The sequence below is a fragment of the Syngnathus scovelli genome, chromosome 21 (genome assembly GCF_024217435.2).
Source record: "Syngnathus scovelli strain Florida chromosome 21, RoL_Ssco_1.2, whole genome shotgun sequence".
Taxonomy (NCBI): Eukaryota; Metazoa; Chordata; class Actinopteri; order Syngnathiformes; family Syngnathidae; genus Syngnathus; species Syngnathus scovelli.
Window position 1 is genome coordinate 2,357,185 of NC_090867.1, and position 22,816 is coordinate 2,380,000.

Consider the following 22,816-nt stretch of genomic DNA (forward strand, 5'->3'; position numbering starts at 1 on the left):
AAACATACATCAATGTACATCTTTATTGATAAAACCATAGCCCTAGTAATTTTTAAGTATTACATGGCCTGCACACTGGAGGAACGTGCTCCATGACACGCTGAGAATCCGGAGGCCAGGAGCTGACCTGATGGAGAGAGCAGCTACACAAGCGCGTAGCAGGGCGGGGGGTGCGCAGCAGGGCGGGGCGTGAAGCAGCGTGGGGCGCGCAGCAGGGTAGGGCGCTTGCGGCAATCGTGGTCGGAGGCAGGCAGAGTCAGTAATGGGCAGGTGGTCAGGACGGGCGGCTGGCAGGATGAGACGGGTCAGAGGATGGGACAGGTCAGCAACGGGAGTCAGACGAACAGAGCGCAGTGAGCTTACGGGTGGCATCACGGGACAAACTGAAAGGGGGTTGACGAGATTGCGGTGTTTAAGTAGGGTGTCTAACGAGCAGCTGGCAGGTGTGGGTGATTGAGCTGATTGGCGGAGAGTGGGGGAGAAAAAGCCTCCCCTACGAGTAGCTAACAGGCTTGATAAGCCTTCAAAAGTGAAACTAATGTCTTTGCCATGTCTGCAGACCGCACAAAGCCTAGCTGGTGTAGCGTTACTGCAGCTAGACGTTGAAGGCCTTACCACCGCTAAACTCAACGTCATCGAACAGATCGTCATTAAAAACAAGGTAACTACAGTTCTACTGCAGGAGACCCACATCGAAAACCAGAACTTCTTGAAGCTTCCTGGGTACATTCTGGCTGGTCACACCGCCGACAAACATCACGGCATAGCGACGTTCGTTCATAACGACATGGCTTGGTCAGCCATAGCACAGTCCGCAAAAGATGCAGAGGTGGAATGGACTGCATCTAAAGTGCAAGACACTGCCATCGTCAACATCTACAAGCCGCCCCCGAACAGGTTCACTCCAACATCTCTGCCAGATGTCCCAGCCCCTGCCATGTACGCTGGTGATTTCAACAGCCAGCACACAGATTGGGGCTACAGCAGCTCCAATGCTGATGGTAAATTCCTGGCAGAATGGGCCTCGGCCGCGGAGGCAACACTCCTGTACAACCCAAAGGAGCTACACACTTTCTACTCTGCACGCTGGAACAGCACCACCAACCCGGACTTGGCCTTTGCAAAATGCCGCGACAACGAACTGATACCAGAAAGACGTATCCTGGACAGATTCCCCCGTTCACATCATCGACCATCGCTTATAACCATCCCATCTCTGGCCCAGCCTGTGGAAGGGAAAGACGTGAAGAGGTGGAACTTCCGGAGGGCAAACTGGGTGGGCTTCTCACAGCAAGTGAACAAGGCAGCTGCTGGTCTCCCACACCCACGCCCCACCAACTTGGACATTGCCTACGACTCATACTGCAAGATGCTGCTGGCCGCCGCCAAGAAGAACATAAACAAAGCCTATGTTCCCTGTTGGGATGACAAATGTGAAGAGCTACTTCGCGCCCACACAGAATCACAAACTAGTGAAGACAGGGACATAGCTGTGAACAACCTAATCTACAGACTAAATGAGAAACGCAGGCAAAGATGGATGGAGACAGTGGAATCAATTAACTTCACACATTCTAGCCGTCGGGCGTGGCAGACCATGAACAAGCTGATGGGCAGGTCGACAACCCCAGCGCAATGTCCCATCTCTGCAAACTCCATCGCGTCACGACTGCTGAGCAATGGCCGCTTCCCCAACACAGACAAGGATTTCACCAAAAGAACATCGGCGAGGGTCCATGAGCTACACAGGGCACCAGGCTGTAATTTCAACCTATCCTACAACTTCACAACACAAGAAATCGGACTGGCCATCTAACGGCTGAAAACTGGTAAGGCACCAGGCATCGACGGCATCCACCTGGAATACATAAACATCAAGGCAAGAAAGCAACCGACTGGCTGTGCTCCTTCCTCTCAATGTGTCTCCGGTGCGTGACGCTACCAAAGATCTGGCGCCGTGCCAAGGTGATTGCGCTGCCAAAACCAAACAAGCCTAGTGATGACCCTAAAGCAGGGGTCTCAAACTCAATTTACCTGGGGGCCGCTGGAGGTAGAGTCTGGGTGAGGCTGGGCCGCATCAAATCGTAATCCACAAAAGTAATCCATAAAAAAGGTCCTGATCCAATCTTCTCAATTTGAACAAATTAACAGTCAGAACATGCAGAACATGAAGAACAGGAACAGTTCTTCAGAACATAGGCTTCATTTCTACTTCCTCCTACTCCTTGCTGCCAGAGACTTGGCAACGCTTCTTGAGGGAGGAGGCAACTGAGACCCTCAGTATGGCTTTAAGATGCTCATCTTTAATTCTGGACCTGTACTTTGACTTATTGAAGTTCATTGTGGAGAAGAGCTTTTCACACAGATAGGTGCTGCCAAAAAGGCACATGGTCCGCTTGAACATCCTGGAAAGCTCAGGGAAGCTGGGGGGCAGTTCTCTCAAAAATTGTCCAAGCTCCACTGTTCTTCCACTCACTTCCCTGAACTTGGCTTTGAGTTCAGTATTGCACTGCAGGTCAATTAGCTCCATCTGCAGAACAGGGGGGGCATCCTCAACATCAAAGGAGAAGGGGTCAGCAAAAATGTTAAAAGTGGCTCTGTGTGTCTTGAAGTCTGCAAACCTGAGATCAAATTCTTCTTGTAGCTTCCCAATGGTATCAGCATACTTCTCACCACTGAATGCTGTGCCTGAATCCATTTCCAGCTTTTGCTATCATTTTACTCACAACATAGCTAGCTTTCACAGCCGCTTCGTTCTCTTTGCTTGTTTTTTTTTGAAAAAAACTTGTTGCCTCAGTAGAGATTATTTAAGTTTGGCGACCCGATCCTCTCGCTCATCTCCCAGGTATTTTGCATACTCCTCAGCATGTTTAGTTGAGTAATGACGTCTGATGTTAAACTCTTTGTTAACAGCAACTTTACCCATGCATATTAGACAGGTTGCGGCGTTCCTGTGCTCAACAAAAAAATATTCCGCCTCCCACTTCTCCTGAAATTGCCTGTGCTCATCCGCAACTTTTCTCTTCACGGCAGGTTTTGAAACAGACATGACGGGGGCTGACAAACAATGTACAGCACTAGGTGACAGTGACAAGATATTTCCCTCCACTCGCTCATTCAAACATGTCAAAGTGCTAATTCGCCAATTAGCCAATTGCTAATTCGCCCAGTTGTCACGAGCCTGAGCTACGGGAGCCCATACGTGTCAAAAAAAGTAAAACGGCCAGATGCATGTGCGAAAAGAAATTCGCGGGCCGCACTAACACACAGCTTAGATGTCACGCAGGGGGCCGCAAAATATTGTCCCGAGGGCCGCAATTGGCACGCGGGCCATGAGTTTGAGACCCCTGCCCTAAAGGATACCGACCCATCTCACTGCTCTGTGGTCCATACAAGCTCCTGAAACGTCTCCTCCATGCGCGTCTCAACCCAGTGATCGACCCCCAGTTGCCGAGAGAACAGGCTGGCTTCCGAAGCGATAGGCCCACGGCGGACCAGGTGACCCTTCTGTGCCAAGACATAGAAGACAGCTTCCAAGCAGGGGAGAAGGCTGGAGCTGTCTTCTTGAACCTCACAGCTGCATACAACACTGTCTGGATGCGTGGGCTGCATATGAAACTCCTGGAAACCATCCCAGACACGCTTATGGTGAACTTCATCATGGAGATGCTAAGAAACCGCAGCTTCCGGCTACACAGCAGCAATGGACAATGCAGCAGGGTGAGGAAACTCAAGAACAGCGTCCCACAGGGCTCAGTGCTGGCACCAATGCTGTTCAACATCTATATTCATGACCTGCCTGCAACCCAGTCAAAGAAGTATGGCTATGCAGATGACTTGGCCATCCTACTTAGTAAGCCATCCTGGGAAGCAGCAGAACAGGGCCTCTCCGAGGACATGAATATCCTGTCCTTATACATGAGGAACTGGCATCTCAAGCTCAGCATGGGCAAGACAACATCTTCAATGTTCCACCTCAACAACAAGGATGCAGCTCGTGAGCTGAACGTCATGGTGGATAATACCCGGCTACAGCATCAGCCTGTTTCCACGTACCTCGTTGTGAAGCTTGACAGAACACTAACATTCAAACAACACCTGGACAGTGCCACGGCGAAGACAAGTGCCCGTGCCGCCCTTAGCCGTGGGGAGCCATGACAAAGACACTGCACGTCCACGCTGGCCCTCGTGTTCTCAGCTGCCGAGTACTGTGCCCTGGCCTGGTGCCGTAGCCCCTATGTCAAGAAGTTGGACGTCGCCCTTAACAGCGCCCTGCAGACTGTCTTGGGGTGCCTGCGAGCCACCCCAGTAAACCAACTGCCCGTCCTCGCAGGCATCACCCCGGCTAACATCAGACGAGAAGCAGCCACGCTGGTCTTCTCCCGAAAGGCACAGACCAGTGAATCCCACCTCCTCCATAAGATCGTCACAGAGACACCACGACGCGTGCACCTAAAGTCACGACGCCCCTTTGCCATCCAAGCCCATGAGCTGCTCAGCACAACATCAGCTGACACTTCCAAGGCCACCTGGATCAAGACCAAATAGAGAGAACAGTGGAAGTCAGCAGAACCATCTAGGCTGCACCACTACATCAATGACACCACAGACGTCTCTGGCCAGGACTTGCCCCAGAAACAGTGGACAACCCTCAACCGCCTGAGGACAGGCGTTGGACGCTATGGAGCTGCAATGCAGAGGTGGGGACTCGCAGATATTGCCTCTTGCGAGTGTGGGGACCCAGTCCAGACAGTAGAACACATCATCAGCAGTTGCCCCAAACACCGGCCACCGAATGGCAAACAAGGCCTGATTGATCTGGACGACGACACGTTGACCGGGCTCGCCTCAACAGTGCTGCAAGTCTGAAGTCATACGACAGAAGAAGAAGAAGCGCATGACAGGTGGAAGTTACCTGTTGATTGGCGGGTAGGCGTGGTGCACGGTTGGGCGCCGCGTTCTTCCCTGACCCCCTCGAGCTCCTCGCCGACGAGTGGGCTGTTCCGGGTGCCGGCGACGAAAGTCAGTGATGAGTGCCGAATCCAAGATCTACTTAGGAGCCAGGAGCGGGCTGAGTCATCGTAGCCCTCCCAATCCACAGGGTACTGAAGGCCCCTGCTGCAGCTTCGGGACTGGAGCAGGGCGTGGCCTGCGTATGCCTGGTCCCCATGGATGAGCCGAGGAGGCGTCAGAGCGGCCGCAGGGATCAGGGGGCTCCTGTGAACCGGCCTCACTCGTGAGACATGGAACGTGGGGTGAACCTGCATTGATCTCAGGAGACGGAGTCGTACGACCGCGGGGCTTATTACCTTCCTGACGGGGAAGGGTCCCACATAGTGGGGCGACAGTTTGCGGGATTCGACCCGTAGAGGCAGGTCGCGTGCCGAGAGCCACACCTGTTGCCTGACCCGATACATTGGGGCCGGCGTCCAGTGCTTGCTAGCCTGACGGATATAGCTGGAAACAGAACGAAGGAGGGAGGCCCGGGCCCGGCCCAAGCCCGGTGGCAGCGGAGCACGCACACCAGCGCAGATGGACAGACGGTGCTCCACTACTGTTCCTTAAAGTGAGGCGGCTGGAATCCGAAGACACAGTGGAATGGCGAGAGACCCGAGGCAGAGCTGGGGAGCTAGTTGTGAGCGCACTTCACCCATGGAAGTTGCTGGACCCACCCGTGCTAATTACTTGAAGACATGCAGCGGAGGGACTTACTCCTCCCTTGGTTGAGGCACTTTGCCTGCCTGTTGTTAGTGCCACCGACTCTAAGCCATACAACATAGCTGTTCACAGTACTGCCGTGTAGACTTTCCCCATCAGTCTTGCAGATATTCTTCATTCACAAATCACTCCTGCCACCTTTGTCCACCCACTACACACTCCCTGCACTCTCTTCTTCATCCCTCTGCCATACTGTCCATTACTTTGGACAGTTGGAGAAGTAATTGATAGATCAACATCAATGGAATCAACCTCCCATCTATCCAAGACTTGTACCTGTCCAGGACAAGGAAACGTGCAAGTAACATCTCTACAGACCCTTCTCACCCAGGTTGCAGTCTGTTCGAACTACTCCCTTCCGGATGGCGTTATAGAGCTCTGTACGCCAAAACCAGCAGACACAGAGACAGCTTCTTCCCCCAGACTGTCGCTCTGATGAACTCACACCACTCTTAGAGTCTCAGAGTCATTGCTGTGCAATAACATCCTGCTCTCCACACCTTTTTTGAATTGTCTACATTATTTGTACTGTGTGTCCTCTCTGCATCCATTGCAGCCTGGTCATCCTAGAAGAGGGATCCTCCCATCTGTGGTCTCTCCTCAAGGGGATGTTTGAGAATATTTGTCATTTTTCACACGTCCTGAGTGTTGTTAGACACCTAAATGTTGAACAGAGGCTGTGATGTACCGAAGTCAAATTCCTTGTTTGGCACGCTCAAACATGGCGAATAAAAATTATTGAATCTTGAATCAAATCAAGCACCTTGCAAAGTGGTTTGATAATTCACTTATCGAGAGGTACAGCATTACCAGTACAGAAAAGCACAGAAGAATGGCTGAGGATGATTGGAAAGTCAGGGCTCTAATGGAGCATGGCTTTATCAGCACGGATCGTTGCCAAAACCAGTGGCTATTGACAACGTATGAAGTTGCCATGACGTCCCCATGACAAGCGTAAAAGAAATCGAAGATCAACATGTACCTCTGTAAATGGTTGGGAATCTCTCAGAGCCTCCTGTATATAAGATCAGGGCAGCTCCAACTTCCTCTGTCATCCATGGTGGAAGAACTGAAAGTAGCAAAGTGCTGAGGCACAATGATATACGGGACGGACAAGTCAGACATTTGGCCATCCTCACAAGATCTGGACATTAGTGGGCAGCTGACTTGTCTGTCGCACAAGCTGAAAGTATGTTGAAGCTACGTGGGAGAACCCATTGTGCAAGCTTTGTGGGGTAAGGGCTACCAGAGTACACATTGTGTCAGGGTGTAAAACAGCACTCGTCCAAGGAAGACAAGGTTTTCATGAGACTTGGAGCACCTTAGGACAGGAGAGATGCAAGAAAAGACAAACACATAGGAAAATTGTACCATCTATTACATTTGTTTGGCAAGGACAAAAGCATAGCAACAACAATAAACCTGCTCCAAAAGGCCTAATTATGGGAAATGAAGGTAGACTCAGGGGAAAGACTTGTCCAGACAATCTTGAGTTTGCGGGTGGCTAATGCTATAATGATAGCTGCTTTACGCACGAGGCTATTTCATTTCAAAATAGGCTGATCTGTTAATGTTTCGAGTAAATTTACGGATCGATATGGAGGGCAAACATAGGTAAGCAGTACCAATGTGTTAGATCGAACTTTAGTCAGTTCCGATCATTTTATAGGAGATAGTTTGAGAAACGCGATTGTTTACAGAGGGCTCATTGGTTATTGGCTAGTGGATGCATAACGCAACCCTAGTCAACCTCAGTTTGTTGCAGTATAGCTTTTATTTTATGCGCCTTTTAATACAGTGCGCCCTATATATGAAATAATTTCTGAAATAAAAAAAATCAATGTGGGTGCGCCTTATAATCCTTTTGGTGCGAAAAATACGGTAGTTCTAGAGTTACGGAGGAAGAAGTCTGAGAGTGAGAGAAAATGGCGAAACGGAAGCAATCGGCTTTCCAATAGCTTACAATTGAGCAAATTATTGCTCTTTTTGATAGCGGTAGAGCAAAAACGATGGAGCGAATTTAGAGGAGATGGCTGTGAGGATGCGACAGACACGGAAGTCGGCATTGCAGGCCACTGGGTATAGGGGGCTCTGGAGAGAGATAGTACCTTTGATGGCTGACTGCTGATTCCCTTGGGATTGTCAGGCTCACCGGTTCTCCTCCATCTCCTAATCTCTCACACGTGGCTCCAAGCGCCATACCCCGGTCACTCGCTTCAGCAAGCGTGCCAAACCGTGTGAGGGGGTGATGTTAACACAACATCACTGGGCGAATCCCCCTAGCGGGGGCGAACGGCCAAGGCGGAAGAGGATCCAGGAGGAATCCAACGGCTATGTGTTCGGGACCAGGGCGAGCCTCCGAGTGGGAGGACATCGGCTGTGGTCTGGCGTGGAGAGGGATGGGCTCCGCCACGCGACAATGCCCAAGACACACCGCAAGAGAGAACGACAGTTACAAAAAATTCCATACCGGCTCGGTCGTCGCCCGGGTTAAAAAGGACCGCCTCTTCCGTCGAGGGCTGTCAGGGCGGGAGTGGAAAATATGCTACTGATGGATCAAATAAGATCATCCGTGCCAGGACCAACATTGTCATTGGCACATGGAATGTGCGGACCCTCAGGGGTATTGGGAAGTTGGAACAACTGGACCATGAAATGAAACGATACAGATGGAACATCTTAGGTCTATGCGAAGTGCGCTACAAGAATTTTGGAGAAAGAACCACACCAGAGAATCATAAACTCTATTTTAGTGGCAGAGAAGACCGCCATGAACATGGAGTAGGGTTCCTTGTTAACAAAGAGGTCACAGGGGCAGTAATTGCATGCCAACCCATCAACAGCCGGATCATAACCATACGATTGAAATCACTGCCTTTCAACCTCACCATAATACAAGCGTATGCACCAACAACAGACCACCCAGATGAAGAAGTCGAAGACTTTTACCATCAACTACAAAAAGTAATTGACGAAACACCAAAAAAAGACATATTAGTCGTGCAGGGTGACTGGAATGGAAAGATAGGAAAGGATGCCTTCAACGACTGGAAAAGTACATGTGGACCCTACTGTAATGACATCTCAAATGACAGAGGGCTGCGGCTTCTTGAATTTGCCAGCTTGAATGAACTTAAAATCATGAACACTCTGGGGCCACACAAGAAATCAAGAAGAATGACCTGGCTCAGCCCAGGAGGACTTTACCAAAGCCAAATTGACTATATCATGATCCAACAACGCTTCAAATCTAGTGTAAACATCGCAAGGACAAGAACATTCCCAGGAGCAGATATTGGAAGTGACCACAGCCTCGTAATGATGACCTTTTCCCTACGTCTGAAAAAGATCCAGAAAGCTGGGGGCACCAGACTAAAATTCAACCTAGAAAAGCTGAAAGATCCTACCATTTTGGAATCCTTCAAGGCCAACATCGGAGGAAAATTTGCACCACTACTCGCATTGAATGAAGATGTAGATGTAGAATCTTTAACACACTCCTTTACCTCAGCCATCACTGAAACAGCTAGCGACATTATCGGAAAACACCGCCCGAAGAAGAAACCATGGATAACTGACGAAATATTGGAGCTATGTGATAAACGCAGAGAGCTGAGATGGAAAAAGAACACAACAGAGGGCCTGACACAATACAGAAAGACCAACCTACGAGTTAAAAAAGAAATAAACCAAGCGAGAGAAGCGTGGATTGGAGATCAGTGCAAAGATATTGAAGACAGCCTACTCAAAAACAACAGTAAAAAGGCCTTCCAGACAATCAAAGACCTCACCTCCACAAAGCGATCAAGGACCACAATAATACAAGACTCCAAAGGGAATTGCTTAACCGAAGAAGCACAAGTGAGACAGAGATGGACAGAATACTGCTCCGAACTATACCCCCTTAAAGAAAAGGGAACCCAAAAGTCCTTACTGCCCCTGCAGCAACAAACAATCACAAGGACCCTATACTGCGAGAAGAAATAGTTACAGCAGTACAGTCACTAAAACCAGGAAAATCACCAGGCGTGGATAACATCACAGCGGAACTGATCAAGGCGGGGGGTGACCCGATCATAGATGCACTTTTACTTATCTGCAACAAAATCTGGACAACAGGCGAGTGGCCAACATCATGGACACAATCACTTATTATCACCCTTCTCAAAAAAGGCAACGTCCAGCTCTGCCAAAACTACCGCACTATCAGCCTCATCAGCCATCCCAGTAAGGTAATGCTAAAAGTTATATTAAGAAGACTGATGCCCCAAGCCGAAAAGATAATAGCAGAAGAACAGGCTGGATTCAGACCAGGTCGCAGCACCACAGAACAAATATTCAATCTTCGGATACTGTGCGAAAAGTACCAGCAACACCAACAGGATCTCTACCACGTATTCATCGACTTTAAGAAGGCATTCGACCGCGTGTGGCATGAAGCGCTTTGGGCAACCATGAAACTCTATAACATCAATGAGAATATAATTCCAGTCATTGAGAACTTATACAAGACAGCCACAAGTGCGGTATACCTACAAAACAACATAGGAGAGTGGTTTAGGACAACAATAGGAGTGCGTCAAGGTTGCTTGCTATCCCCCATGCTCTTCAACATCTTCCTTGAAAAAATAATGTCAGAGGCCCTTGAACAACATGAAGGCTCAGTAAGCATTGGAGGCAGAAAGATCACCAATCTCCGCTTTGCGGATGATATTGATGGTCTTGCCGGCGACGAACAAGAACTAGTCGACCTGATCCACCGATTAGAAGAGACAGCCACAGACTATGGCATGGAGATAAGTGCAGAAAAAACAAAACTAATGACCAACAACCCCAACGGATTCACCGGAGACATCAAGATTAACAACCAGACCCTAGAGGTAGTCAACAACTTTAAATACCTAGGTGCTGTGGTCTCAGATGAAGGATCTAAACCCGAAATACTTGCCAGGATTGCCCAAACTACAAATGCAATGACCAAGCTGAAGACCATCTGGAACAACAAAAATATCTCTACCAGCTCGAAGATCAGACTAATGCGCTCCCTAGTAATCTCAATCTTTCTATATGCTTGTGAATCCTGGACCCTAACAGCAGACACTGAAAAGCGAATCAAGGCACTGGAAATGCGATGCTACAGAAGACTCTTTGGAATATCTTACAAAGACCACATCACAAACGAAGAGGTAAAATCACGTGTAAAGAGTGCAATCGGACCATACGTCGACCTACTAACGACAGTCAAAAGGCGGAAACTGGAATGGTACGGCCATGTCACAAGATCAACAGGACTTGCCAAGGAGATCCTGCAAGGCACAGTGAACGGAGGCAGAAAAAGAGGGAGACAGAAAAAGAGATGGGAGGACAACATAAAGGATTGGACAGGCCTAAAAACATACGAGTTATTGAGAACAGCGGAGAACAGAGAGGAATGGAGAAAACTGACTGTCAAATCCTCAGCGGTGCCCCAACGGACAAAGGTCTAAGGGATTGGAAGTGAAGTGAAGTGGGTTGGTCATACACGTAGAGTGTGCTTTGTGCCATAAATCGAATGAATTACCGTCATCTGACGAGTATTCTGATGCAGGATACAGTGACGCACAAATACAGTAATCCCTCGTTTATCGCAGATAAATGGTTCCAAGACCACCCGCTATAGGTGAAAATCCGTGATGTACAGAAAATCAATTGTAACAATAGCCATAAAAGACTTTTATGAACCTTTATTGTATTTTTAAACACTGTATATTATACTTTTAAATGTTTTTTCTTAAAAACTTTAGTAAACCTTTTAAAGTCAAAATGATTTTCATAAATATTCTTTATTTAAATAAATAGGAAAATAAAGAAAATAAGAGTAAATATATAGAAGACTTTTCTGAACCTTCATTTGTAGTTTTATACACTTTATTGTTTTTTTAAACACTTTTTGTATTTTTAAACACAGAAAATGAATATGAGTAAATATATTGTTACAATATCCACACAAGACTTTTATTAACCTTTTTTAAAGTGTAAACATGTCTGGCTCCTCTCTGCTCTTGTGTGCTGGCCGACTGACGCACCCTTGCGGCCCAGCACGAGTATATCCACATAAGACTTTTATAATTTTATTTCAATACACTGTATTGTACTTTTAAATGTTATTGTATTTTAAACACTTTTTAAAACATTTTAAAGTGTCGCGGCTCCTCTCTGTTCTTGCGTGCTGGCCGACTGACATGCCCCCGCGGCACAGCGCGAGCGCATTCGCACAAAACTTTTATAATTTTATTTTTATACACTCTATTGTACTTTTAAATACGATATTGTATTTTAAACACGTTTTTTATTTTTTTTAAAGTGTCACGGCTCCCCTCTGCACTTGTTTGCTGGCGGACTGACACGCCCCCGCGGCCCAGTGCGAGCGCATCCGCACAAGACTTTTATAATTTTTATACACTCTATTGTACTTTTAAATACGTTATTGTATTTTAAAAAACAATAAAGTGTCACGGCCCCTCTCTGCTCTTCTGTGCTGGCCGACTGACGCGACTCCGCGGCCCAACCTTTTATAATTTTATTTTTAAACACTTTGTTGTATTTTTAAGTATTTAAATATTTTAAAGTGTAAATGTGTCACGGCTCCGCTTTGCTCTTGCGGTGCTGACCGTCTGACACACCCCGGTAGCCCAGCGCGAGGGCATCCACACATTGCTCAGAGGCATGCCTTGTGCTTAGCGCTCATTGCCGGCCGCAATCCCAAATCCTGGACGACAGTGCTTTTTTCCTCGACAGTGCATGGGCAGCTCTAGTTCCTTCGATAAGAGCCAAATCTACCTCCAAAGCCGGAATATTGCCGAATAGATTTTAAATTTAAAAGCGGCATTATATGCATTTCTTTTGTCCCTCATAATGAGAGTTTGTGTATAAAAGCTTCCTTTCTTCAGTAATGTCCGTCTTGATCTTGTTCTGTTTCTTCTTTGTGTCAATTGTACAGCACAATTTGCCTGAGGGATGGACATGTGATCAACACACCACTTCTCCCCAGTGACCGTGGCACATTTCCCTCCGCCCAGCAAAGCGGTGCCGCACAACAGCGGTCCCACAGCCTTTTTATGAGTGTTTTAGTGTATTGGTCATCACAAAAATCACGAGAAATTCATAGATACGCCACACCAGACGACAAGCCGCAGGGTTCAAAGCTGGTGCAAAAAGTAGCGGCTTATAGTCCGGAAATTACGGTATTATTTCGAAAACTACGGGTTTTCTCCCCCAGTTGATTTCCCAGTCTTTTCAGTTTGAAGTCAATTGGGTTAACCATCTGCAAGTATGACCCCTGTGAATCATAGCTCACTTCCTGTTCATTTCAGACTATGACTGCAATGGACTTTTTTAAAGTATGTCTTGGGGAGCTCCACGTGCCTGCCACGTTTTGTAAGTCTTGGTAAAACATACGAGGATTGGTTTTCAATTTTCCACTCTTGTTGGTGCTACAGAGACATTTTGCTTTCATTGTTTATGTTAACTTGAAAATATCAATTTTTTCAAAATGGCCAGTGAGTGTACAAACTTTGGTAAAGTTTTGTGCATGCTTAGAGTGTCAAAAATGTGATCCTTTAGGGGGAGAAGAAGAAAAAGAAAAAAAAGAGTAAGAAACCGATACAAAATAGGGAGCTCAGGCCCCCTATTGTCTGGATGAGAGAATCTGCGTTTCATTGAATGTGTGCTTGTATGTACAAAAATTACTTGAGCGTTAGCAAGAGAATATAACCACTACTGAATTTGAAGTGAACGACGTTTATTGTCTACCAAAATGAGATGTAATCCTTTCTACGCCTGCAGAAAGAGAGCAAGAGATAATATGAACTATAAATGTACTTACCCTTTAGTGAAGCAAATCGACCTCCGGCAGATGGGTTTGACAATATCCAGGATTAAAGCATAACGCAGCAATACGTCAGATGGAACAAGATACTGATCCATGTCATCATTCTCCTGTGGTTCAAGGAAGTCTTGGATCTGCCTGATGGACAAATTCCTATTTTGATTCAACTTTCTCTGTGCATCATTTGCCGTCTCAAGTTTATAAAGGACACAATCTTCCATCCCTTCCTCTTTTTCCAGGGAACTAGTAACTGGCTTTTGAGGACTTGAAAGCGAAGGCTCCACAGAGGACTCAGTTTCAGCAGTGAGCGGTGACATTTGTAAATCCTAAAATATAAAGTATTGTATTAAAAATCACATCAGAACTTCTGATCACGTTGCACAAGTTTAACAAATAGTTCTTAATCAAAACCCAAACATTTATGAAAGGGGGAAATTGAAAAGTCACCCTATACCAGTTAGTATCAAATATGAAAGATGTTCACAAAATGATCTCAAGAAGCATGCTCAAGTCAAATACTGAAATATTGACCAATTTGGACAGTCAATAATTTTTCCCTTAACAATAAATCATCAGATTTCACTGCTGATAATATATCATACATAGCTACTGCAGCGATAAAATAAACAACCAAAATGAAATTTGTTCTGGCGTTTGTGTCAATGTATAAACCTGCAAAGTAGCGCATTTGCGAAAGATGAAGCACGAATAGACAAGGGATTACTGTATATCTGTTTAAGGTTTTTACCTAATACTTCTACTACCTCATCTACTTCAACGATTTTTTTTCGGCAAGTACAACACACTTATTACAACTTTATTTCACATTTTGTTTTACATGACTTGTCGAAAAAGGAAGCGGGTTGAAGCAATTCTGCTTATCTAGTCCCGTCCCGATTACAACCAAGGGTTTAACTGCCAGACACAGAATCTACATTACTACAGTACTACCTATAATATTGGCATAATCAAGAGAAACAAAAGAAAACAGAAATTTGACCAGGATGACATATGATTTGAATACAGCAATAACAAAGTGGAAGTTTGAATATGATTTGAACACAGCGATAATTTGAATAGTTTCACATCTCGTCCCCAGCCGTGTTACTATGTGTCTCTGTCTCGGTTTCTGTCTGTGTGCTCGCCCCTCCCCTCCTGTGTGCCTATGATTAGTTTGATTATTCTCACCTGCCTCTTGTTACCTGTCGTGTATATAAGTCCTGTCTGCCCCTCACGCCCCGTCGGATCATTGTGTGTTGTTGTTGTCGTGATGTCTTTTGGTTCTTGTTGTCGTTTAAATGCCTTCACGTCCTTTGTTTCACGTCCGTCAGTTAGTCCTCTAGTTATGTTGTTAAGTCATGTCAGTTTGCCGAGTCTGTTTTTGTTTTCTCCAATAAACCCTGGTCCAAGCTGCATTTGGTCGCCCTGCTCCATCATCTCCGTGACAGATACAGCAACACAAATAAACTGGAAGTTTGAATGTAATTTGAATACAGCAATAATAAACTGGAAGTTTGCACAACAATTGATATCAATTTGTTTTTAATACAGCAATGGCAGGTTGATTTGGTTAGGTTTTTACAATTTGATTTCAATACAACAGTGACAGTTTAATCAATTTCAAGAGAGTTGGAGTCACAATCACAAAGGCATCGTCCACAGCAACAGGCGGTACTTGCACCAACCGATCACTCAGCTCATCATCTCCCATGCTGGCCTCTTGTAGCTTGACCATTTGCTTATTTCGTTCACACATATCAAGACGGAGTGTTGCCATCATCTGGCCTCTCTGCCCTCAGCTTGCTTTTCGAAGCTGGAAGTCCCTCGTTTCCAAGGGCGCCAGACTTTGTTCTTTTCAGCTTACTTCACAACTGCAACCCCATGAGGATCAATGTCGAGTGGAGATACGTGGTCGATTGCACTGAAAACTCATATTAGGAGATCCATAGTTAAAGATAGTCGGGGAAGTGCCTGTTCCTGCCACTAGGAGATCTGCTCGAGGTGCATCCTCAAGACTGCAAATCCCTCTCATTTATGTATTACACGCTCAGCAATTCAACATTCTACAATATTGTTTGTCTTTCTGTATCAGTGTTTGACAAGTGTTGAATAGATTTTGTAACATAATTTGTACACAGCAGCAGCACAGGCAACATTCTGTATTGTATAATACAGACTTCTGTTTCAGTATATAACACCAGCCACTGATAGTGTGTAGCTCCTGCTTATTTGCAGTTGTTGAAATATCAACAGTCTACTAAGCCCAAGGTTAGTATTTTGTCTTAGTCTGAATATAATTTGTATTTTAGGGGGCATGTCAAGTGTCTCCCCAGTCTGGCATTTTTTTTCTTCAATCCATAACTTCTGTAGGGTGCGAGTCCCATTTGTTTTCATGGTCACAGATAGAAAAATAGAAGAAAATCGACTAACACATTCACAAATGTTTTCAATCACCATTGACATACTAAGTAGTGTTTCAAAATCAATGTCTTCAATGTAGAGTTCTACTCCACCACCTGTTCTGTTGCTTCTGCATCTGTGAACTTATATCGATTGAGGTGGAAACTCGTTGACTCTGTATTTTCTTTGATCCACATTTTCGATATTGCAGTAATGTTGAGATGTTTGTGCAATGTCTAAAGATAGTCCTGTATTTTTCAAAGTTGGCTTTTAAATCCTGTTAAATTGATCTTCCAAGTAGTATCCACATTTGTCCTAATTTGTGTATTTCTCAAATTCATCTATCGTTTTGATCATTACTGGTCTTTATGTAGATTTTACAATTTTTCGTCCAAGTGCTTTGTATTTTTCCTTGATTTTTCAGTTGGTGAGCTCTCCATGCAATGTTGGCGATTTGCTTGTTGAGATTTTCATTTATGTAGACATCAAGAGGATTGCCTCTTAGATTATGTTCCCTGTTTTAGTATAGCAACTTTGTGCTTGATATTTGTAAATCTCAGTAGTACCACAGGATTTTCACTCACCCTACCTCCAGTTGCCTTCATTTTGGGAATAAATTGGCAGAAATCCACATTTGTTGTTTTGTTGTGAGGAAATCCACCACTTGCTGGATCGATTTTCTACCTCATCTTCACCATTGGTCCCATTTTGATGTCTAGGCGAGATCTTGAGCCCAGAGGTGATCACAACATTAATTTTATATTGTTGGTTGAGATATTTTACTCTGTCTTTCTGGTCTTTCTTATAATAATAATAATAATAATAATAATAATAATAATAATAATAATAATAATAATAATAATAAATTATATTTATAACGCACTTTACATTCGGAGGAATCCCAAAGTGCTACATGGCAAGTAAAAACAAGAAAACAAAGCAAGGACAAGTATAAAACAACTGGACGACAACCAGGATGTGAAAACAGGATTACGGAAACGCTAGAGTAAAGAGGTGAGTTTTAAATCCGGATTTGAAAGAGTCAGTGGATTGGGGTGCTCATAGGTGGTTGGGGAGGGAGTTCCACAGTGTGGGGGCTGCATGGCAGAAGGCCCGGTCGGCCATGGTGCGCAACTTGGTTTTCGGGACGTGGAGAAGGTGTGAATTGGATGAGCGGAGGCTTCAGGTGGCAGGTTTTGGGGCAAGGAGTTCTTTGAGGTATGGGGGATCATGTCCGAGGATACACTGGTGAGTGAGGAGGGCGATCTTATAATCAGTTCGGAATTTGATGGGGAGCCAGTGCAGAGAACGGAGGATGGGTGTGATGTGATCGCTTTTCCGCACCCTCATCAGGATCCTAGCAGCGCTGTTTTGGATGTACTGAAGCCTCTGGAGGCTCTTGCTAGGGATCCCAATGAGGAGTGCGTTACAATAGTCTAGCCATAATCGGCGTGGACAAGTTTCTCAGCATCCGTCAGGGTAAGTGTGGGGCGTAGTTTGGAAATATTCCTGAGGTGGAAGAAGGAGGTTTTGCAGATGTGTTTTATGTGTGACTCTAGGTTGAGTTGAGGGTCCAGTTTCACACCCAGGTTGGTGACAGTAGCTGAGAGGGGATTCATCCACGCCTTTATCTCCTCCAGACACAGGGAGAGGATGGATGAGGGAGATGGAGGAGTCTGGGTTGTGGAGGGCGGGGGGTCGAGTTTGAGGTATAGCTGGGTGTCGTCCGCATAACAATGATATGATATGTCGAACTTCCTGATTATATTGCCGAGGGGTAGCATGTAGAGAGTGAAGAGGGTAGGACCGAGTACAGATCCCTGGGGGACACCGGAGGTGACAGTGTGTGTGTCGGATTTTTTCCCTCCCAGGGAAATGTACTCGGTTTGGTTCAAGAGGTAGGACTGAAGCCGGGTTAGAGCAGTGCCAGAGAATCCAGTGGAGTGAAGTTGGTTAAGGAGGATATTGTGGTGGACAGTGTCAAATGCAGCGGATAGATCCAACAGAATGATGCATTCTCATCTTTGACAAATGCAATTTCTTGCATCTTGTTTTCTAATCCAATCAATTTCCATAATAATCCTTATAATATCTCTGGCCTCCCCCCAGTCTCTTGAAGAGTGTCCAGAGTTCTCTGATGATTTGTTTTTCAGAGTTCCCAGAGTTTTCAGCAGATTTTTGATTCCTTCCAAAGCATCGGCCATTCTCTAATCCTTTTTTAGCCCCATCACTCAAAACAACAACAAAAAATACTTCTGCTTTTCCCTTGTACAAGTAAAGCTATTTTAAGTTAAGTACCATATTTTCCGCACCATAAGGTGCTTCGGGTTAAAAAGCGCAGACTAAATTCCGGGGGCTTTACTGTACTTAATCCACACATAGGACATTATAGGACGCATGCATGTAATGACTTGCGGTAAAAACATTTAAAAAAAAGTCACAGGAGTAAGGCAGTCAGTTTTATTGTACTTTATTTTACTATTTAATCATGTATTGTATTGTACTCACATTGTTAATCGATATTATTACGCAAACCCATCAAAGTCCTCATCTTCTGCATTCTAATTAAACAGTTGGGAGAGTTCGCCATTAAACATGCCAAGTTCCCTCTCGTCATTGTCTCGTCGTTGTCACGTTGCTCTTCTGTAATGATCCTGGCTTTTCAGAAAGCTCTAAATGTGCCTCATAAGCATGTCTCTGTCAATGCCATTTGAGAGGGTCCTAATGCTGTTAGAGTTGCAAAAACAATATTATTTATTTATCAATGGCAGCGGAGATACGTACTCTACGTCAGCGGTCCCCAACCACCAGGCCGCAGACCGGTACCGGTCCGTGGGTCACTTGGTACTGGGCCGTCAAGCCGCACATAAAAAGTATAAATATATTTTTTGTCGACGATCAATTAATTCAGGTCAAGACGCTCGTCCCGGTCACGTGACATGTTTCCCCAGTCGAGCCCGCAAAGCTAGTAAAAACGAGTAAGAATTTATTTTGAAAAATGTAAAAAATGTAGCGATTCTCTCCCAATTACATCCGTCGGTACAGCTGTGTTTCTTGACACAGGTTAATTCAGGTCAAGACGCTCGTCCCGGTCACGTGACATGTCACCCCAGTCGAGCTAGCGAAGCAAGCAAAAATGAGCAAGAAACAGAGATGTTTAGAAAGCTTCTTCGGAAAGGGAAAATAGCCCAATGAGGAGACAGAAGAAGAAGAGGCTACGACTTCTACGTAAAGGAAAGCTGTATCTAAAAGAACATTTCTGGGGTCTTACTTAAAATATGGATGTATTGCCACAGGAGACTCTGACGCGCCAAGCCCACTTTGCATAATATGTGGCGACAGGCTAGCTAACGAGGCAATGAAGCCTTTAAAACTGCTTCGGCACATGGAGACCAAGAAACAAATGTTTGGAAAGCATTAAAAGACAAACCTTTGTAATATTTGGAAAGAAAAAAAACGTGAACAGCAGCTCACTTCGGGTGTCATTTTCTCCGATTACGCCAAGATGGGACCAGCTCGTTTCTGAGAAACAAGCTCAGTGCTCCCACTAATTCAACGTAATGGTGAGTTTTATTTTTATGTGGTTTATATTTGTTTTTATGCCAGTCGTATCATTCTATTTCATCGTTTTTTATATACCGTATTTATTCTAATTATCGCCTATATTCTAATAATCGCCCAGTGTGTGTTAGCGATGACATAAATAAAAAACTGATACCTTTAATTATCGCCCATGCTGCTAAAAATTCCCCCCAAAACTTACGTTTTCCTCCGCAACCGCATGCCAACATCATTGCGCAAGTTTAAATATGACTGATTTGACAGCACGTCGAATGTTCCTTTTAAATTGTTTTTCTCCATAAATTATGATACAATTACACTCGTCACTCCGCTACAATATCCTCACACAATTACGTTATCGGGGCGTGCGCTCGAACAAGACGATCGCGATAACATGACGTGCGCAACATGTGATGTGCGACGGTAACGTGTCGCATCGATGGAGCGTCAATTGACGCACCCCGCTGTTGGAGGTAGATCAAAACAGCCGCTGTTCTAGTGTTAAGAACACCAGTGAGATGCAGGTATTGCATACTACATAAGGAAAATATACATATCGCCCATTTCAGTGCCCCTTGGCGATCGGACAAAAAGTGTTCTCTATTAATCGCCCCACCCCCGTTGGACATAAACCTTCTCTAATTATCGCCCTGGATTAGAAAAAATACGGTATTTATTATAAATGTATTATTTATTTATATAAATGTATTATTTATTCATATAAAGGCCAGTCCGCGAAAATATTTCTGACACGTAACCGGTCCGTGGCGCAAAAAAGGTTGGGGACCACTGCTCTACGTGTCACGTACAGTCCTCTGATTGATTTACCGCCCAGAACTACGTAAAACGTAATGTCCTCTGATTGGTTAATCGAGTCTACATCTTACGCCTGTATATTACAGAAGTCACATAAAACAACTTTATAAATTTTGGATTTTGGTCCACACGAAAGGCGCAGCTCATTAAAAGGCGCACCTTCGTTTTTTGAGAGAATTAAAGGCTTTTAAGTGCGCCTTATGGAGAGGAAAATACGGAAATGTATATTTTGCATGTCTGTATGCCGTTGCCTCTCAGATTGCAGCAATAACCTTGAGAGGAGAACGAAAGCATCCTACTCTCTTGGCAGCCTGAACTGAACTTTTACCAATACACTGAGTGAATCCAATTCCTTTACCAATGTTGCATAAAGATATACTCAAGAGTGCTGTTTCCTTTACCATGTGAGCGTTTTGACGTGCTGATGCAAGTGGCTGTTCTACAGCGGCTGTGCATTCTGGAGGGGGAGGGGCTTTACAGTTTTGTGCCGGATGCTAGCGTTTTACCACAAGCAAACACACGAAAGAAAGCCGCTGCCAGACGCTTCTTGCGTGTCAGCGAGTTCATTTTTCATGTATGAGTTGTGTAAACTTCCATTTTTATGTCAAAAACCCTCTGCTGTTCAAATATACAGTTCAACAGCAGTTCCCTGCTCACAATTCTCCAAGTCAGCTCCCATTTACTTTTGTCCTTGATTTGTTACATGGATGTGTTGTAGTTCTCGGGAAGATCATCTTTTTCTGAACTTTTTTAAAAGTCTTTGCTGGCATTTGGTTCTCTCCTTCCCCACATGGGTCACGCTGTACGTTCCTGAAGCTGATTGGCGTGAGGCGTAGCACAAAAAAGTTGTCTTCACTTAATATGCAGCGGAGAGGCGGAATGAGCATTTTTGCATTGTACGTCCCTCACGCCAAACGCACCGCTCTGCGCTCAAACATGCCAACACACAGGAACTTAATACTGTGATTGAATCGCGTCTCCTCAAATGCAAGCAACATATTTGGTCTTGGTGTATTCAGTCCCAAAGCCGCAATTACATTGTCCTCTAATAGTTTAATTTCACCAAACATCGCAAAAGTAGGCTTACTTTCACACAAACGTGTGCTCACGTATCATGCATGCATGCACATGCACGCGTACATTAGCGCACACACAATGTCACAAAAGGACACAAATGAGTCCACACAGTGTATGGCACCTCTAACCAACACCAAATATTGACTCACCAAACTCATTAGGTTTGACATGCACATGTGAAGTAATAATAGCACATACTCCTGTATTACTCACCTTTGAATTTGAACAAATCGATTCTGTTGAAATCTTTGCCATCAGGAAGTAACGCAGTCTTGAATTTGGGATCCCAACCTTAATTTTAGAATATAATCAGAAAATATGTGCAAAACAAGCAGGCAGCTGAGGTTCTTACACTTGTGGGAGAGACCATCACCTCCTGGAAAATGTAGCCACATTCCATCAGAATTTGGACAAAATACTGCCTGCAAAAACAGAAAATCACCACATTTTTAACTGTTTTACTACTGTATATTCCAGAATATAAACCGCACCTAATTATAAACCGCAGCAGATAAAATGAGGGGAAAATGTTTTTTTCATATATAAGCTGAAGAGGACTATAAGCGGCAGGTGTTTTAATGTTTAAATACCATTTGTAAGAGAATATACACAAAGAGGATTCTCAGGAAGATGATTTGGCATATTGTTTATTAACATTTTGTCAAATATTTTATTGGTATATATCTTCAGAACTTAACTATAAGTACTAATTAAAAGGAAGTACGAAATGTGTATGAAAATAACCAACAGCATACCAGGAAAATATAACCAGCCTACCTTTTGGGCTAAACTGCAGTACACGGCTTTATCAATAACAAAGGCCAGTTATTCATTGCCATCGTTGTCTTCTTCCTGTGCACTAAAAACATAAAAATCCTCTTCTTCAGTGTCGGAAACAAAAAGGCTCAGGATGGCTTTGTAATCCACTCTCCCAGTCGCTCCTTCCTTGTAGCTCTCAAAACCAAAGAAATCCTCGTTGTCAATGTCCGAATCAAACATCCTCTGAGGGGCCATGGCGGTGTCCTCCTCTTCAGCAGCAGTCACGCCATTCGAAATCCGTTGATGATCGTGGATGATTTGATACTCGTATCATGATCCACTGGCAGACTTGAGCAAAACTTGCTTTTCGCATGCAACCAGTTATGCATCCACTAGCCAATAACCAACGAGCCCTCTGTAAACAATCGCGTTTCTCAAACTATCTCCTATAAAATGATCGGAACTGACTAAAGTTCGATCTAACACATTGGTACTGCTTACCTATGTTTGTCCTCCATATCGATCCGTAAATTTACTCGAAACATTAACGGCTCAGCCTATTTTGAAATGAAATAGCCTCGTGCGTAGAGCAAGCTATCATTATAGCATTAGCCACCC

General features: G+C 44.9%; 1 protein-coding gene across 4 annotated transcripts in view; it reads right to left on the bottom strand.

Moving 5' to 3' along the window:
• Positions 1-22,816, bottom strand: part of trdmt1 (tRNA aspartic acid methyltransferase 1) — a 66,325-nt gene that overhangs the window by 17,570 nt on the left and 25,939 nt on the right. For 3 of the 4 annotated variants that reach the window (XM_049758446.2, XM_049758448.2, XM_049758449.2), the window contains exons 6-8: positions 21,792-21,861; positions 21,653-21,730; positions 13,583-13,911 (exon numbers count right to left, since the gene is read on the bottom strand). In XM_049758446.2, coding sequence (XP_049614403.1) covers positions 13,583-13,911; positions 21,653-21,730; positions 21,792-21,861 — 477 coding nt within the window. The remainder of the gene's footprint in view (positions 1-13,582; positions 13,912-21,652; positions 21,731-21,791; positions 21,862-22,816) is intronic. The other variant, XM_049758447.2, reaches the window with a different exon arrangement.